This window comes from Passer domesticus, chromosome 28, assembly GCF_036417665.1.
Source record: "Passer domesticus isolate bPasDom1 chromosome 28, bPasDom1.hap1, whole genome shotgun sequence".
NCBI lineage: Eukaryota > Metazoa > Chordata > Aves > Passeriformes > Passeridae > Passer > Passer domesticus.
In genome coordinates, this window is record NC_087501.1 from 1,643,282 (window position 1) to 1,662,549 (window position 19,268).

General features: G+C 46.0%; 2 protein-coding genes and 1 long non-coding RNA gene across 10 annotated transcripts in view; 1 reads left to right on the forward strand and 2 right to left on the reverse strand.

Moving 5' to 3' along the window:
- The window catches only part of GKN2 (gastrokine 2), a 36,132-nt gene extending 30,409 nt beyond the window's left edge, over window positions 1–5,723 (reverse strand). For 5 of the 8 annotated variants that reach the window (XM_064400489.1, XM_064400493.1, XM_064400492.1 and 2 more), the window contains exon 1: window positions 5,369–5,723. In XM_064400489.1, the coding sequence (XP_064256559.1) occupies window positions 5,369–5,452 (84 nt within the window). In that variant the 5' untranslated portion in view covers window positions 5,453–5,723. Of the gene's footprint in view, window positions 1–621; window positions 820–5,368 lie in introns of those variants that run through there. The other 3 variants (XM_064400496.1, XM_064400495.1, XM_064400491.1) reach the window with 2 other exon arrangements.
- On the forward strand, window positions 3,632–13,742 carry LOC135287146 (homeobox-like protein HDP1). Its single transcript, XM_064400485.1, has 17 exons — window positions 3,632–3,733; window positions 4,199–4,351; window positions 4,574–4,684; window positions 5,191–5,338; window positions 5,504–6,009; window positions 6,455–6,607; window positions 6,827–6,937; window positions 7,448–7,589; window positions 8,416–8,519; window positions 8,985–9,137; window positions 9,360–9,470; window positions 9,983–10,130; window positions 10,298–10,893; window positions 11,383–11,568; window positions 11,791–11,901; window positions 12,816–12,957; window positions 13,475–13,742. The coding sequence occupies exons 3-17, from the start codon at window positions 4,625–4,627 to the stop codon at window positions 13,579–13,581; spliced, it is 2,778 nt and encodes a 925-aa protein (XP_064256555.1). The 5' UTR covers window positions 3,632–3,733; window positions 4,199–4,351; window positions 4,574–4,624; the 3' UTR covers window positions 13,582–13,742.
- LOC135287150 (uncharacterized) lies at window positions 9,333–10,550 on the reverse strand. Its single transcript, XR_010350995.1, has 2 exons — window positions 10,338–10,550; window positions 9,333–9,543 (listed from the first exon to the last, which is right to left on the reverse strand). It is a non-coding gene; the product is annotated as an uncharacterized LOC135287150 (long non-coding RNA).
- Window positions 13,743–19,268: the final 5,526 nt, after the last annotated feature.

Consider the following 19,268-nt stretch of genomic DNA (forward strand, 5'->3'; position numbering starts at 1 on the left):
TTCTTTCTGGAAAAGTTCAAGTAGTCACAAGCAGCTGAATTTCCTTTCACTTAACAGAAATATAGATGAGTATTCGTTTTAGGAATGCTTTTCCAAAATGAGAAAGGGGTGGCATCATTCCCTCCCCCACTTTCTCTGAGGATCTTGGCTCTGCAGCTCCCTGGGCAAACCTGTGCTTTGCAGAGCCATTCAGTGCTGTTGTTGCGCTGCCACTTCCCCTCAGGTTCCCTACACCTTGACTCCTTTAGAACAAGCTCGGCCTTTGAAGCTACCTTCAGGGCTTCCCAGTGGTCCCACAGGCCCCACAGGGGATTAGAAGGTGTCCCTAAAGGCAGTTGGGAATCAAACACAAGTCCAGAGTCCTCCTCCCAGAGCTAGGAATAGCCCTAACAGGAACCAGCTCCCAGCAATGAGCTTGCTGACTACTGGTTTTTGGTGTTTAGAAACTGCTTGGCATTTTTGGAAGACATACCAAGAGGATCACCTTTGTCACCAATGGACTGGTCAACAACCTCTACTCCTATGGAACAGAGATCACGGCTATGTGCAGCGGACTCACCACCTACCTGGCTACCGAAGTTCACAGTGAATGTAAGCATGGGAACACTAAGTGTTACTGACCTGGCCTTGACTTCCCTTGGGGTGTGACTCAGGCACAGATGCTGCTCTTCCACCTCTCATCCCAAAGAAATAGTCCCGCAGAGTGCCTTAAGCATTATGTCAGGAGGTATCATCTTTTCTTTCCCAGCTTTCCAAGGTCCCCAGGTGAATCTGGGATCATGCATTACCCTCGATGTCCTGAGAGTTGTAGAGCTGACATACTGCAATAGCAATGGCAATTGGAACGGCAATGGCAACTGGAATGGCCAATGGAACGGCAACGGTAATGGCAACTGGAATGGCATTTGGAATGGCATTGGCAATGGCAACTGGAACAACAATTGGAACAACAATTGGAACAACAATTGGAATGGCATTGGCAATGGCAACTGGAACAACAACTGGAATGGCATCGGCAACAACAACTGGAACAACCACTGGAACAACATCTGGAATGGCAATGGCCAATGGAATGGCAACTGGAACAACAACTGGAATGGCAATAACAACTGGAATGGCAATAACAACTGGAATGGCAACTGGAACAACAATTGGAATAGCAATAACAACTGGAATGGCAACTGGAATGGCAATGGCAACTGGAATGGCAATTGGAATGGAAATTTCCCGGTGAGTAAACCTTAGCCATTAGCTTTCTTGAACCAAAAGGGGGGAACCCGACTGGCTGCCCAAAAGCCAACACTGATGCCATTCTTGCCTGGCATCTCTGCTTTTGTGTGGGTGCAGATGCTGGAAGAGAGCAATGAGTTAGCAGAGGTTTCCATCTAAGCCCTTGAAGGTGGATTTACTCTGGCCATTGCCCTAGCACGAGTCAACCTCTAAAGGCCCCAGGTGGCAGCTGTCAGATGCAGCAAGGATTCACTGAATTCATGAAAAGAATTCTTACAGCCTCTGCCCACTGCCACAACCACCATGCAGGGTCCTTTGGAAAAGACTGAGGCCACTTCCCAGGGTCTAGTACTTCTTCCATTGTATCAGGAATTTTTCAGAAAATTTGGGGAAATCACTGTCTCCCGTTCAAGGTTAATATCTTCATTCCCTTGGCTTTTCAGTCTCAGCAGATTCCCAGTGGCATCTTCAACAACACACAAGTCATCATTGGTGGCCAGTCTCAAATTGTGACCATCAACAGGCAATGGCGTGTGGCCGTCATTGAGCAAAGGAGCTTCAGCGGGTCCTGGAAAACCATCTGGAACTACAACACGGTGAGTGGCAGGACAGGGGCTCCTTCAAAATATACATGGTATCTGGCTGCTCTTACAGCTGACCCTGGGATGGTGATTGTTCCTTTATACTGAACGTTTGGAGTCTGCCGTTTGGGGCAGTGAAACACAACATTAGTTATCGTTTCCATCCCACCTTTATGCCACCATTAATACTTGGAAGAAACTCAATTGTGAGTGCGGAATACTTTTCTTTTACAGGGTGTCATTGCAACCAAAGTCACTCAACAGAACACCTGCTACATTTCAATCATGAACAGAAGCGAGATGCCCCGCTTTGATAACCTGGCCCACCTGGCAGAAGAGAGCAGGGTAAGATTCCAAAGGTCTAGCAGGTTCCTGGGCATCATCGGTCCATTTCTCCATGTGCTTCTTCTTTCTGGGCAGGATCAGGTGGAGTCTTGTGGTAGTGTTTCCTTTCTCTCAACAGTCATGCTGATTAGGAATTTGTTGTAGGAATGCTTTTTCAAAATGGTAAAGGGGTGGCATCATTCCCTCCCCCACTTTCTCTGAGGATGTTGGGCTCCGCAGCTCACTGGGCAAACTGGTTCTCTGTGGAGCCCTCCAGTGCCTTCTTTGTGCTGCCATTACCCCTCAAGTTCCATTCGCCTTGACTCCCTTAGAATGAGCTCTGCCTTTGGAGGTCCCTTCAAGGCTTGCTAGTGATCCCACAGGCCCCCCAGGAAATTAAAATCCCTCCTGAAAATCAGGTGGGATTCAATCTGCAAGCCTTCAATCATCATTGCAGAGGAAAAGGCCTAGCAGGAACCACCTCTGTGCACTGAGCTTGCTGAATGCTGATTTTTCATGTTTAGAACCTGATTGGTGCTTTTGGAAGACCTACCAAGAGGATCACCTTTGTCACCAATGGACTGGTCAACAACCTCAACTCCTATGGAATAGACATCACGGCTATGTGCAGCGGGCTCACCACCTACCTGGCTTATGAAGTTAACAGTGAGTGCAAGCATCGGAATTCTCAGTGTTACTGACCTGGCAGGTTTTCATCTTGGGTCATGTCTGAGGCACAATTGCTGCTCTTCCACCTCCAAACCCACAGAAACCAAGGGCTGCAGCAGTTGCACAAAGGGATCGGCCCATCGGCAAATGGAGACAGGAACAGGGTGGGATGACAGCCCCCAGAAATGACCCAATCCAAAGCCATAGAGTACCTCTCCAGCAAGCTTAATGTGGCTTAAATTTGGGCCCAGAATGTTTATACTCACCCTGCACTGTCCAGATATACCCAGTCAAGAAGAAGGGTTGTTCCAGGAACCACTGTCCTTCAGGTCAGAGCTTGCTAATGAGTTCACTCAGGCAGCCACCAAAGCCTTGTGCTTCACAACACTGAGCCAAGTTCCTCTGATCCCTGGAGGTTTTCCCCTCCCGCAATGATCCCATCTCCCAGGGCTAAAATGACCTACACATGGTAGGATTCTTCCAGAACATCACAGCCCATGTGACTGGGCCCATGAACTGGCAGCTGCCTTCCCATGCCATACTCAGTTACTGGGACTCAGGACAAAGTGCCATAGAGCCTCAATTTCTGCACAGGAAATCCCCAATTGTTTCCAAGAGCAGGTCTTTGAGAGCATTCCAGGCTGAGCCACAGAGCCAGTGCTCACTGGGGACTCCAAGACAATCTGTCCCTTGCATGGCTGAAACATTCCCAGAGCAGCAATTCTGCTGAACCTGGTTGGCTCTTAGCGACACCACCACTTTTCTGTAGAACATCAGCTAAGGTCTTAGACATCAGCTCATGGGGTTTTGTCTTTTCTTTTCCAGCTTTCCAAGGACCCCAGTTGAATCTGGGATCATGCATTACCCTCGATGTCCTGAGAGTTGTGGACCTGAAGTACTGCATTGGCAATGGCAGTGTCAATTTCCCGGTGAGAAAACCTTAGCCCTTAGATTTCTTGAACCAAGTAGGGGGGATCCTGAGCTGCTGCCCAATGCCAACCCAGATGTCCTTCTTGCCTGGCATCTCCTCATTGACAGCTTCCTGCTGGAAGGTTCAGATGCCTTTAAAGGACAGTGGGAGAGCAGTGGTTTCCATCCAAGCCCTAGAGCGTGGGTTTTCTCTGGCCTGTGCTCCAGCATGCATCAGCCTCGAAAGACACCAGCTGGCAGCTGTCAGATGCAGCAAGGATTCACTGAATCCATGAAAAGAATTCTTACAGCCTCTGCCCACTGTCACAGCCCTTATTCTGGGTCCTTTGGAAAAGACTGAGTGCAGGGCAGGCAGTCTCCAGAGGGCAGCACTTCTTCCATTGTTGCTGAGATTTTTCTGAATAATTCGGCATATCACAGTCTGCTTTCAAAGGTCTTCAAACATCTTTCTCTTGGCTTTTCAGACTCAGCAGATTCCCAGCGGCATCTTCAACCACACACAAGTCATCATTGGTGGCCAGTCCCAAATTGTGACCATCAACAGGCAATGGCGTGTGGCCGTCATTGAGCAAAGGAACATCAGTGGGTCCTGGAAAACCATCTGGAACTACAACACGGTGAGTGGCAGGGACAGGGGCTCCATCGAAAAGCATCCATGGAGTCTGGCTGTTCCTACAGCTGGCCCAGGGATGGCAATTCTTCCTTTATTCTCTATGTTTGGAGTACACAGTTTGGGGGATTTTCATTAAGCAGTCATTAAGCTTTCCATGCTAACTTTATCCCAACATTAACAGTGGGAAAAACCAGAAATGTGAGTGCGGAATAATTTCATTTCCCAGGGCGTCATTGCAACCAAAGTCACGCAACAGAACGCCTGCTACATTTCCATCATGAACAGAAGCGAGATGCCCCGCTTTGATAACCTGGCCCGCCTGGCAGAAGAGAGCAGGGTAAGATTCAGGAGGAGTAGCAGGCTCCTGGTCCTGGGGATCATCGGTCCATTTCTTCATATGCTTCTTCCTTCTGGAAAAGTTCAAGTAGTCACTAGCAGCTGACTTTCTCTTCCCTTATCTGACATGTAGATGTATAGTTTGCTTTAGGATTTCTTCGTCAAAATGAGAAAGGGGTGGCATCATTCCCTCCTCCACTTTCTCTGAGGATATTGAGCTCAGAAGCTCGCAGGGCAAACCTGTTCTTTGCAGACCCCTTCAGTGCTGTTGTTGCGCTGCCACTTCCCCTCAAATTCTCTACTCGACTTCTGTAGAGTAAGCTCTGCCATTGAAGCTAACTTCAAGGCTTTCCAGTGGTCGCACAGGCCCCACAGGGGATTAGAAGGTGTCCCTAAAGGCAGTTGGGAATCAAACACAAGTCCAGAGTCCTCCCAGAGCTAGGAATAGCCCTAGCAAGAACCAGCTCCCAGCAATGAGCTTGCTGACTACTGGTTTTTGGTGTTTAGAAACTGCTTGGCATTTTTGGAAGACATACCAAGAGGATCACCTTTGTCACCAATGGACTGGTCAACAACCTCTACTCCTATGGAACAGAGATCACGGCTATGTGCAGCGGACTCACCACCTACATGGCTACCGAAGTTCACAGTGAATGTAAGCATGGGAACACTAAGTGTTACTGACCTGGCCTTGACTTCCCTTGGGGTGTGACTCAGGCACAGATGCTGCTCTTCCAGCTGAAAATAAGGAAGCCCTCCTGCAGAACATCAACCAAGGCCTTAGGCATCAGCTCATGGGGTCTTGTCTTTTCTTTTCCAGCTTTCCAAGGTCCCCAGGTGAATCTGGGATCATGCATTACCCTCGATGTCCTGAGAGTTGTAGAGCTGACATACTGCAATAGCAATGGCAATTGGAACGGCAATGGCAACTGGAATGGCCAATGGAACGGCAACGGCAATGGCAACTGGAATGGCATTTGGAATGGCAACGGCAATGGCAACTGGAATGGCATTTGGAATGGCATTGGCAATGGCAACTGGAACAACAATTGGAATGGCAACTGGGACAACAATTGGAATGGCAACTGGGACAACAATTGGAATGGCATTGGCAACAACAACTGGAACAACCACTGGAATGGCATCGGCAACAACAACTGGAACAACAACTGGAACAACATCTGGAATGGCAATGGCCAATGGAATGGCAACTGGAACAACAACTGGAATGGCAATAACAACTGGAATGGCAACTGGAATGGCAATTGGAATGGCAATAACAACTGGAATGGCAACTGGAACAACAATTGGAATGGAAATTTCCCGGTGAGTAAACCTTAGCCATTAGCTTTCTTGAACCAAATGGGGGAAACGCGAGTGGCTGCCCAAAATCCAACACTGATGCCATTCTTTCCTGGCATCTCTGCTATTGCGAGCGTGCAGATGCTGGAAGAGAGCAATGAGTTAGCAGAGGTTTCCATCTAAGCCCTTGAAGGTGGATTTACTCTGGCCATTGCCCTAGCATGGGTCAACCTCTAAAGGCACCAGGTGGCAGCTGTCAGATGCAGCAAGGATTCACTGAATTCATGAAAAGAATTCTTACAACCTCTGCCCACTGCCACAGCCTCCATACTGGGTCCTTTGGAAAAGACTGAGGGCACTTCCCAGGGGCTAGTACTTCTTCCATTGTATCAAGAATTTTTTCAGAAAATTTGAGGAAATCACTGTCTCCCTTTGAAGGTGAAACATCTTCATTCCCTTGGCTTTTCAGTCTCAGCAGATTCCCAGTGGCATCTTCAACAACACACAAGTCATCATTGGTGGCCAGTCTCAAATTGTGACCATCAACAGGCAATGGCGTGTGGCCGTCATTGAGCAGAGGAGCTTCAGCGGGTCCTGGAAAACCATCTGGAACTACAACACGGTGAGTGGCAGGACAGGGGCTCCTTCAAAATATACATGGTATCTGGCTGCTCTTACAGCTGACCCTGGGATGTTGATTGTTCCTTTATACTGAACGTTTGGAGTCTGCCGTTTGGGGCAGTGAAACACAACATTAGTTATCGTTTCCATCCCACCTTTATGTCACCATTAATACTTGGAAGAAACTGAATTGTGAATGCGGAATACTTTTCTTTTACAGGGTGTCATTGCAACCAAAGTCACTCAACAGAACACCTGCTACATTTCCATCATGAACAGAAGTGAGATGCCCCGCTTTGATAACCTGGCCCACCTGGCACAAGAGAGCAGGGTAAGATTCCAAAGGTCTAGCAGGTTCCTGGTCCTGGGTATCATCGGTCCATTTCTCCATGTGCTTCTTCTATCTGGGCAGGATCAGGTTGAGTCTTGTGGCAGAGTTTCCTTTCTCTCAACGGTCATGCTGATTAGGAATTTGTTGTAGGAATGCTCTTCCAAAATGAGAAAGGGGTGGCATCATGCCCTCCCCCACTTTCTCTGAGGATGTTGGCCTCCGCAGCTCACTGGGAAAACCTCTTCTTTGAGGAGCCCTCCAGTGCTTTCTTTGTGCTGCCATTTCCCCTCAAGTTCCATTCGCCTTGACTCCCTTAGAATGAGCTCTGCCTTTGGAGGTCCCTTCAGAGCTTGCTAGTGGTCCCACAGGCCGCCCCTGGGAATTAAACGACCTCCTGAAAATCAGTTGGGAATCAATCAGCAAGCCCTCAATCATCATTGCAGAGGAAAAGGCCTAGCAGGAACCACCTCTGTGCACTGAGCTTGCTGAATGCTGATTTTTCATGTTTAGAACCTGATCGGTGCTTTTGGAAGACCGACCAAGAGGATCACCTTTGTCACCAATGGACTGGTCAACAACCTCAACTCCTATGGAATAGACATCACGGCAATGTGCAGCGGGCTCACCACCTACCTGGCTTACGAAGTTAACAGTGAGTGCAAGCATGAGAATTCTGAGTGTTACTCATCTGGCATGTTTTCACCTTGGGTCATGTCTGAGGCACAAGTGCTGCACTTCCACATCCAAACCCACAGAAACCAAGGGCTGCAGCAGTTGCACAAAGGTTTCAGCGCAACGGCAGATGGAGACAGGAACAGGGTGGGATGACAGCCCCCAGAAATGGCCCAAACCAAAGCCATAGAGTACCTCTCCAGCAAGCTTAATGTGGCTTAAATTTGGGCCCAGAATGTTTATACTCACCCTGCACTGTCCTGATATACCCAGTCAAGAAGTGTTGTGCCAGGAACCACTGTCCTTCAGGTCAGAGCTTGCTAATGAGTTGACTCAGGCAGCCACCAAAGCCTTGTGCTTCACAACACTGAGCCAAGTTCCCCTGATCCCTGGAGGTTTTCCCCCTCCCACAATGATCCCATCTCCCAGAGCTAAAATGACCTACACATGGTAGGATTCTTCCAGAACATCACAGCCCATGTGACTGGGCCCATGAACTGGCAGCTGCCTTCCCATGCTATACTCAGCCACTGGGACTCAAGACAAAGTGCAATAGAGCCCCGATTTCTGCACAGGACATCCCCATGGGTGTTCAGGAGCAGGTCTTTGAGAGCATTCCAGGCTGAGCTATAGAGCCAGTGCTCTTAGGGGAATCCCAGAGAATCTGTCCCTTGCACAGCTCAAACATTCCCAGAGCAGCAATTCTGCTGAACCTGGTTGGGTCTTCGCGACACCACCACCATCCTGTAGAACGTCAGGCAAGATCTCAGGCATCAGCTCATGGAGTTTTGTCTTTTCTTTTCCAGCTTTCCAAGGACCCCAGTTGAATCTGGGATCATGCATTACCCTCGATGTCCTGAGAGTTGTGGACCTGAAGTACTGCATTGGCAATGGCAGTGTCAATTTCCCGGTGAGAAAACCTTAGCCCTTTGCTTTCTTGAACCAAATGGGGGGGATCCCGAGCTGCTGCCCAAAGCCAACCCAGATGCCCTTCTTGCCTGGCATCTCCTCATGGACAGCTTCCTGCTGGAAGGTTCAGATGCCTTTAAAAGACAGTGGGAGAGCAGTGGTTTCCATCCAAGCCCTAGAGCGTGGGTTTTCTCTCGCCAGTGCTCCAGCATGCATCAGCCTCTAAAGACACCAGCTGGCAGCTGTCAGATGCAGCAAGGATTCACGGAATCCATGAAAAGAATTCTTACAGCCTCTGCCCACTGTCACAGCCCTTATTCTGGGTGCTTTGGAAAAGACTGAGTGCAGGGCAGGCAGTCTCCAGAGGGCAGCACATCTTCCAGTCTGGCAGGGATTTTTCAGAATAATTGGGGACATCACAGTCTGCTTTCAAAGGTCTTCAAACATCTTTCTCTTGGCTTTTCAGACTCAGCAGATTCCCAGCGGCATCTTCAACCACACTCAAGTCATCATTGGTGGCCAGTCCCAAATTGTGACCATCAACAGGCAATGGCGTGTGGCCGTCATTGAGCAAAGGAACATCAGTGGGTCCTGGAAAACCATCTGGAACTACAACACGGTGAGTGGCAGGGACAGGGCCTCCTTCAAAAAGCATCCATGGAGTCTGGCTGTTCCTACAGCTGGCCCAGGGATGGCAATTCTTCCTTTATTCTCTATGTTTGGAGTACACAGTTTGGGGGATTTTCATTAAGCAGTCATTAAGCTTTCCATGCTAACTTTATCCCAACATTAACAGTGGGAAAAACCAGAAATGTGAGTGCGGAATAATTTCATTTCCCAGGGCGTCATTGCAACCAAAGTCACGCAACAGAACGCCTGCTACATTTCCATCATGAACAGAAGCGAGATGCCCCGCTTTGATAACCTGGCCCGCCTGGCAGAAGAGAGCAGGGTAAGATTCAGGAGGAGTAGCAGGCTCCTGGTCCTGGGGATCATCGGTCCATTTCTTCATATGCTTCTTCCTTCTGGAAAAGTTCAAGTAGTCACTAGCAGCTGACTTTCTCTTCCCTTAACAGAAATATAGATGAGTATTTTGTTTTAGGAATGCTTTGCCAAAATGAGAAAGGGATGGCATCATTCCCTCCTCCACTTTCTCTGAGGCTGTTGGCCTCTGCAGCTCCCTGGGCAAACCTGTGCTTTGCAGAGCCATTCAGTGCTGTTGTTGTGCTGCCACTTCCCCTCAGGTTCCCTACACCTTGACTCCTTTAGAACAAGCTCGGCCTTTGAAGCTACCTTCAGGGCTTCCCAGTGGTCCCACAGGCCCCACCGGGGATTAGATGTTGTCCCTAAAGGCAGTTGGGAATCAAACACAAGTCCAGAGTCCTCCTCCCAGAGCTAGGAATAGCCCTAGCAGGAACCAGCTCCCAGCAATGAGCTTGCTGACTGCTGGTTTTTGGTGTTTAGAAACTGCTTGGCATTTTTGGAAGACATACCAAGAGGATCACCTTTGTCACCAATGGACTGGTCAACAACCTCTACTCCTATGGAACAGAGATCACGGCTATGTGCAGCGGACTCACCACCTACCTGGCTACCGAAGTTCACAGTGAATGTAAGCATGGGAACACTAAGTGTTACTGACCTGGCCTGTTTTCACCTTGGGGCATGTCTGAGGCACAATTGCTGCTCTTACACCTCAAAACATAAAGAAACCCTCCTGTACAAGGTTAGCCAAGGCCTTAGGCATCAGCTCATGGGGTCTTGTCTTTTCTTTTCCAGCTTTCCAAGGCCCCCAGGTGAATCTGGGATCATGCATTACCCTCGATGTCCTGAGAGTTGTAGAGCTGACATACTGCAATAGCAATAGCAATTGGAATGGCAATGGCAACTGGAATGGCATTTGGAATGGCATTGGCAATGGCAACTGGAACAACAATTGGAATGGCATTGGCAATGGCAAGTGGAATGGCATTTGGAACGGCAACGGCAATGGCAACTGGAATGGCATTTGGAATGGCATTGGCAATGGCAACTGGAACAACAATTGGAATGGCAATTGGAACGGCAACTGGGAGAACAACTGGAATGGTATCGGCAACAACAACTGGAACAACAATTGGAATAGCAATGGCCAATGGAACAACAATTGGAATGGCATTGGCGACAATATCTGGAACAACAATTGGAATGGCATTGGCAATGGCAACTGGAATGGCAACTGGAATGGCAATAACATCTGGAATGGCAATTGGAATGGCAATAACAACTGGAATGGCAATTGGAATGGCAATGGCAACTGGAATGGTATTTGGAATGGCAACAGCAATTGGAATGGCAGTGGCATCTGGAACGGCAGCTGGAATGGCAATTTCCCGGTGAGAAATCCTTAGCCCTTAGATTTCTTGAACCAAATGGGGTGGGAACTTGGGCTTGCCAAAGTCAACCCCGATGCCCTGCTGGCCTCAAATCTCCTCTTTTGAGAGGATCCTGCTTAAGAGTTCAGATGCTGGAAGACAGCAATGAGTGAGCAGAGCTTTCCTTCCAAGCTCTTGAGTGTGGATTTAATCTGGGCAGTGCTCTTGCGTGCATCAACCTCTAAAGGCTCCAGATGGCAGCTGTCAGCTGCAGCAATGATTCACTGAATCTATGAAATCTATTCTTATGGCCTCTGCTGAATGCCACAGCCTTTTTCTTTGTTTGCTGTTTTAAATATCTCTCCCTCCTTTGAAAATACATCTCTACTGCCATCCCTCCCTAGATCAGAGCACTTATTCTTTTCTTGCAGGGATTTTTTGTAAATATATGTTGTGAGACCTACCTACTTGCACAGTCTGAAAATATTTAATGTGGTTTTCTTATCTCAGCAGTCAGATAACAACCAACAAATCATCAGTGACGGAGATTCCCACATCTCCATCTCTGGCGGAGACTCTCATATCTCCATCTCTGGTGTCTCACAAAGCATAAGCATCAATAGCCAAACACAGAAGGCAATTATGGAGCAAAAGAGCAACCATTTGTCCTGGAAAACCATCTGGAACTACAACACAGTGAGTGGCACGGGGGGGGGCTTGTTCAAAAAGTATAGAATGAGACTGGCTGCTCATATAGCTGGCCCAGTGACTGGGATAGCTGCCTTTATACTGAATTTGTGTCTACCATATTGGGTAGACATTAGCAGCATTTCCTATCGTTTCAATCCAAACTTTATTCAAATGTTAAACAGCTAAAAAAAAACTGAATTGTGAGTGCTGAATAATTTAATTTTACAGGGTATCATTGTAACAAAAGTGATGCCAGAGAGAACGTGCTACATTTCCACCATGAACAGGAGTGAGATGCCTACTTTTGCTGTACTTGTCAGAGTGGCTGCAGAGAGGAGGGTAAGAATTTCATGGAGGAGTCACTTGGAATGTTGCTCAGTATTTGAAAATAAGCAGATGTGGAAGCCTGCTATTTTCAAAGCCTTTTAAACCATTAGGTGTTTAGAAGTGATTTCTATCACACTGTTAATTACATAGTTCAATTTATTTTGAATTACATTTTATTTTAAAAGGTTCAAAAATAAGAATAAGCTCTTTAAGGTAAAGATTTCACATTTTTAATTAATGTTGTAGACATCCTGGGTAATTTTCACATAGCTTTCAATGAGTTTTTATACTGATCTCTTTTTAATACTCTCTTATGACCCAAAAATGTAGATATGTGGTAAGGTAACCTTTATAATCTTCCACTACTTGCATGGTAAAAAAATTTATTTCTTTGGTTTAGGTGTAGTTGATTAAGAACAAATACCCCAATAACCTGGAAAATTTTAAACTATCTCTCAAAACGTTTGCAAATAACTACCATGTTAGCATGAGCTCCACCCACTAAATTAACACAGACATTTAAAAAATGGTATCAGCATTTACCATACTCACCTTTGGTAGGCACTGGCTTCCACTGAAGATTCAGAACTGAGTCCTTAAAAAGACCCAAGGCTTTAAAGAACAAGAACAATTAGGGAGAAGAAGAAAACCAGCAGTGTTATCAGTAAAGGCGTAGAAAAATGACTCAGCTTTATCTATAGATCATGGGTCGCCTCAAGGCTTGACTCTCTTAGAACAAGCTCTGCTTTTGCAGCTGCCTTCAAGGCTTGCCACTGGTCCCACAGGCCCCCAGGGGATTAAAGGGTGTTCCTAAAGGCAGTTTGGACTCAAACACCCAGCCCTGAGTCACCATTGCAGTGCTAGGAAGAGGCCTAGAAGGGAACCAGCTCCTGAGAGATTGCTGAATGCTGGTTTTTGATCTTTAGAACCTGATTGGCGTTTTTGGAAGACCTGCCAAGGAGATCACTTTTGTGACCAATGGATTGGTCAGAAACCTCATGTCTTATGGGTCAGATGTCTTCTCTATGTGCAGTGGACTCACCACCTACATGACCCATGAAGTTCACGGTGAGTGCAAAAAAAAGAATTCTGTCTTTAAGTGACCTGGCATTTGTTTCCCTTGGGGAATGAACAACGCACAATTGCTGCTCTTTCACCTTGAGCTGCACAGAAACCAAAGGCTTCAACAGTTGCACAACGGGTTTGACATCTCCAAAGCTCAGGACGGAAACAAGGGTAGAGTTTCAGCCTCCTTAAATGACCTGATCTATACCACTACTACCCCTTTCTGTGAAGTTTGAGGTGGCTTAAGTTACCGTGTAGGATTTTACACACTGATATCCTCTGCAATGCCTACACTAATAGAAAGGATAGCTCTAAGCACCATTGTTCTCTCATTTCTGTATTATAGACTCAGTGTTGTTTCATGACTTCAAAGAGATTCTTTGTCTATTCAATGATTTCTTATGCAGCAGCTATGGACAACCTAGTCCACTTCAAGCAACAAAAATGAGCTCTTATCGATTACCTAAGAACATCTTCCCCCTGAACTAATTGTAATTTTTTGTTTGTTTTTTTTTTTAAGTACCCCAATACAATCAACGATCATGCACTGCACTTAACGTCTTGAGACTTGTGGAGCTAAAGTACTGCAATGGCAATGGACAGGTCGGAAAATCTTACATTTCTTGAACCAAGATCCAGCCTTCAAAGCTGCTGCCCAAAGCCAACCCTGATACCGTTCTTCCCTGATATCTCTTCTTTCAAGAGTTTTGTTTTTCATGGTTCAGAAACTTAAAAACAGATAATTTGTTGACTAAAGCTTTCAATTAAAAAACCTTTTGCATAGATGACTTCTGGCTTGTTTCTCATTACTCTACCCTTCAATCATCCTTGAAACTTACATGGGAATATTTTTATTGTCTCCTATCTGCCCCATTTAAGCCCTTCAAATGCTCTTTTGATTGCCAGCTCTCAGCACAGGACACAGACAAAGAGCTGGGCAAGCCCCAGGGTGTGTATGCTACAAACAAGGCATTCACAGTTAAGACCTTCCTTCCCTGTTTGGGGAAAGATGCCTCACATTGAGAATCTTGATTCAGGTGGCACAAGAGGCAGAAAGAAAGAAGGGTAAAGCATTGAATTTGCCTTTTTTAGGGGAGGAGGAGTCTCTGTGGAACTTACCATGTTGTTCTTATAAAGCCCTCCATTTTGCAGTGCATAGCAAAGACTGGTTACAGGGTATTGTTTGAACACTGACGTGGATGAAAATGTGCTCCAAAGATACATACACAGTATAAACACAACTGTTGATCCCTTGGGACAGTGCAAGATTCCCACTCATCTCCTCCCAAAGGCCTTTAGTTCAGACATGGACATACAAAAAAACCCCCAAAAAACAACAACAACAAAAAAAACCCTGTCTTCCTTAATGCTGTAATGGTACCTACAAAATGAAAGTTTTCTTCCATTTTTGCTGCCAGGAACATGTCTCTTTCCTGATAGCAAATTCCAGATTCTCTCTATAAGATCCTCCCAGTGTTCAGGAGTATGAATTGGACAGAAACCAAGCTAAGAATAGAGTCATGTTTCTGCTGAGCTAATAAGAGCAATTGAAAAATGTCAGTCCCCATCTACTTCTACATTATAAAGCTACAGAATTATTCTTAACTTATAAAATTGCCAGCAAAGTCTGACCCATTATTTGACACTAAAAACCACTAGTCATCCACTAAAAACCAGGTAAACAGGAGAACCCTGAGCATCAAGTGAAAAGTAAAACTGCAGCATTTCAGTTCAAGTCTGATTAACAAACAGAAATTTAAACATGTAAAAGGAAGATTCAGTCAAGTTATGCTGAGATTATATGATTACAATAAACTCTCACGGGGGACACACGGGGTTTTTCTCCAGGTACTTTTCATAAATATTTACTTTATCAGGGAGTCAGCAGGTAGTGGGAGAAAAGATAAAGAGTGAAGCAACACCTCTAAAAACCAACATAATTCTGCATGCTCCCATTTGCACACAGGTGGGCACGCCGTGCTCTAGATAAAGGCAGTGTGACATAGCCTAGAAAATTGTGGCTCAAGGACAGAATGAATCACGTTCCATAGTTAAAAGAAAACCCTCAAGCTCCAGCTTCAAGGATGAAACCAGAAATAATTTCATCAGTTCTACCCTTGCCAGACAGCAAGGAGCAGAAAAAACACACAAAATGTAAAAATTAAGCAGGAATTTGAGGAAAGGGTGAAATCTGGAATGTTTCTTACCCTTGGGAGGCTGCTGCACAGTGGGACAAGAATTTACTGTAGAAACAGAATGCCTTGAGCAGAGCTTTGAAAATGACACAGAGACAAATCTGTACTGAAAGAAAACAGGGTCTTTTATGCAAAGCCCTGTACAGTAACTGCCCTTTTTCCTGGCTACTCTACTGCTGTCACTAGTTACATAAGCTGTGCTTAATGGCAAGTGCCTGAGCTGTACATTTGCCACACAAACTGCTCAAGCACTCAGAGGCTGAGGGAAGATGTGGAGGGTCAGGGTTCCAAGGGTGATGCATATCTGAAATGGCCAAGTTGGCTTGGATTGGTGGAAGCTAAGAACAAAACTGCTTTCCAACTCGTTGCTAGCGACACTGGAGGGAAGAGGATTGTACAGCTTGGTTTGTCTTGCCTTTCGTGAGGAGGGCTCAATTTATGGAATTTCCAGAGGCTAAAAGAGGACCTTCTTACCAAACATAAATAATACACAAAATACGACTTTGATGTGTATTTGGTATCTTGGACATACCCTGTCTCCATCTGGCCTCCACAAATCAGTGTGATTAGAAGATGTATAAATCTTCCCCCTTGGTAGTTTACCACTTTCATTCACTGTATTTGACACCTCGAGTAAAGTATGAAGTGGAGGTGAAACATGAAAAGCTGAGTGCTCCGCTCACAGTGCTGGCAGACTGCTGCACCTCCTCAGCACTCACAGAGCTCCAGCAAGGCACCAGGCAGGAGCACAAGGACAGAGTGTGGCCCTGAGCTGCACAAGTGACTATTGGGCCTCCCCTTCCCAAACAAAGATCCCCTGGCTTTTCCAGGAACAGCTGCAATAATGATCCTCTGCAATGGATGGCGGAGGAGAAGAGTGTTCAGAGAAATCAGATCAGAGACACTGAGTCCCCATCGTGCCAGTCTGGCACTGCAGAGGAAGCTTCAGTGTGCAAACCCACCCTGAACTGCAGCCAAGGGAACAATCAGCACATGGGGACTGGCAGAACTGCTGTCAAACACAAAGCACTTGGGGAGTTGGGAAGTGAGCTCCTCTGGGAGTGCTGCTTCTGGAACCTGGAAAAGGCACAGCAAAAAAGCAAATCCAAATTACCACAGGCTCCTGAGCCATGTCTCTGTATATCAAATTCAGAGAAAGATAAAAATATATTTCCTAAATAACAGGGGATATAAAATGCACCATGTCACTGCCCCTCCCTCACACATGTTTTGCTACCTCTACTAGAGGTCCTTTTCCCAAATCAGCCCTTGGTGCTACTCTCCTGAAGAGACTCTGTGAAGATTAAGGGCCATATCTGACAAGAAGAAAGCAGATCCTAAATGAGCTCAGAAAGACAGGGCAGTAAAAGAACTCAGCAATTCTTATGATTTAGAACCAACCTTGTGATCTCTAGGGACCCACGTAACATTTTTAACATAGCAAGATTACCACCCCCTTGGCTTGAATGGTGCTTTTGTTCAGAGGCACAACTTCAGGCTGAGTCCTTTGCCACCTTGGCACAAAGCATCACTGCAAGTTTACTGGGAATCTCTGCTCTGCTTCTGATGATCATTGTTTTCCATTTAAAAGTGACTGTTCAATACACTGAGCTTACCATGAGCACCTTTCTCTCAGCTCCCTGTATGCCATGAATTCAATCAGGCAGGTATCAAAGCCTCCTCTTATCAGAGCACTTCCCCAGGAAACTCGTCATGCTTCTGTGAACACAGGGCACCTGCCAATAAGGTAAACCCATTTTCAGATTTAACTTGGGGATATTATGTATAAAAAGCAAGAGTACACATCAATTAGCAGCAGAGCTGGCCTGGCCTCCCATCCAAATGAAGTTCCCTGTAAGTATACCTATCATTTCCCACAAAAGGGAAGGAGGTTGAGATGCTGGAGTGTGTCCAGAGAAGGGCAACAAGGCAGGCAGAGGGTCTGGATACACAAGCCCTGTGTGGAGGGAGCTGGGGGTGTTTAGCCTGGAGGAGGCTCAGGGGAGATCTTACCACTCCTTACAGGTTAAAAGGGTGAAGGAGGTGGGGTTGATCTCTACTCCCAGGTAACTTGCAGTAGGATAAGAGGACTCGGGGGAAGTGTAGGCTGGACAACAGGAAGAAATTCCTCATAGAAAGCATGACTGGGCATTGGAATGGGCTGCCCAGGTAGCTGGTGGAGTCACTGTCCCTGGAGGGGTTTAAGAAAAGATTGGATGTGGCACTCAGTGCCACGGTCTTGGTGACAAGGAGGTGTTAGGTCACAGGTTGGACTCGATGACCTCAAGGGTCTTTCCAACCTGGTTGATTCTTTGATTCTGTAAAACTTCACCAAATTTCAGAGGAGATGCTTAAAAATAAAAACATGCTCCCACAACCTTGGGGCTGTTTCTGGTGCTGCATTAGCTTTTCAGCAGCAAATTCCTTCACCTGCCCTAAGCAGGAGAACACACCATACACGTGGCATTACTGGAGGAGGCAATTTACCTTCTACCAAAGTCTCTTGTCAGCCTCCATGACATTTACTTAAACAATATAATTGAAAGGACCAATATTTTCTTTCCCTGTGACTATTTGCACTGTAGGAAGCCTTTTAACCACTGCTTCTCTCTAGCAATGCACTTCTCTTTCCCTGTATATTGTTTGCAACAAAAAGGGGTTTTTGTTTAACAGGGCTATGTTGCAACCAAGGTGTTTTCAAAGAACACCTGCATCATTGCTACAACCAGCAAGAGGTTTTGGCTTGGCAAACCCTTTCCTACACCACCTCCAGGAGACGAGGTAGGATGGTGGTTGAAAGTGGGGCAAAAGATTGTCAGTGAAAAGCCCTTGTTCCTACACAAGCAGGAGAAAAGGCTCCAGGAACCGAAGAGAACTTTCTCAGCAGGGCTGAGTCGCTCTAAAAGTTCCTTCAAAAGTTGCATTGTCCAGGAATAATCCTTTCCCCCATACCAAAGCATTGTGTAGAAGCTCTGAATTCCACTGGTTTTCCTAAATGCTGTTTTCTGGCTTTATTTCTTTGATGCGCAGGGACCTGGGCCTTACCAATTGCCACCGAGAGAGATTCACTTCATTGTCTCTAGGAACAGACTCCAAAGCTTGAGCTCATTTGGAAAGTGCATCCAAGCCCTGTGTGGAGGAATTCCCTCCTACCTCGCTTACCCAGCTCCTGGTGAGCCTGCCACTGACAGCCTTTGTGTTCCAAAATAAACAAGTGCTCGCTGTATACGTTAAGAATGATGCAGTTCAGGTTTTAAGTGACTTTTCCTGGTACGTCTCCAAAACTAAGTTGGAAAAATTTCCACTACAATGTTCTCTTATTTTCTCAGTCTAATCAGTTTTTCTTTTTCTTTCAGGATCAAAGTTCTTATCAGGCTCAAACTTCTTAAAGCAAGATAACTCACACCTGAAAGTTAAGATAAATTAACTGCCTATTACTTTGCTATATCTTCTACATTAACCATTTAAAATCAGGTGAACTAAAATCTGGTTTTATAGAGATCATCATAACTAAGGAATTTTTATTTTAACATCTTACCAACATATTGCAATAGTTTATTTTAGAAATAAGCATTGTCATGCCATCTGGCCAATTGCAAACAGACAGATGCACTATTATTCTGATCAACCCAGAAATCAAGGTGCAAATAACAGACTGGAGTTGCACACACATGCTATTTAAGAATGTTTCATAAAGGTTAAACACAGGAGAAAATAAGCATACTCTAAGCAAGTGTAAGTTGGAAATTTGAAAGAGTCAAATTACAGTTAGGTTAAAAGTGAAGCAAAAAGCCTGAGCCTACTTTCTTCATCGAAAACTTCAGCAACTCACTCTGTCAGCAAAACACCACATCTTCACCTGCCCTCCTCCCTCAGGGCCCCTTTCCTTGGTCTTTGAAAGGAGTTACTCCAAGAGACACTTTACCCACTTGGGAACGCCCCAGGGTTACTCCAAAGAAAAGGGTGCAGGAGACCATTCTCATCAGGAAAAGCCTGCTGGGGACTCTAAGGGTCAACGTGAAAACCAAAGCAAAACTGCACCCAAGAATTTTTTAGCACCTCCAGAGAAAAGCAACCGTAGGATTGCAGCACTTAAAGAATCGTTCCTGTCTGCCTTGC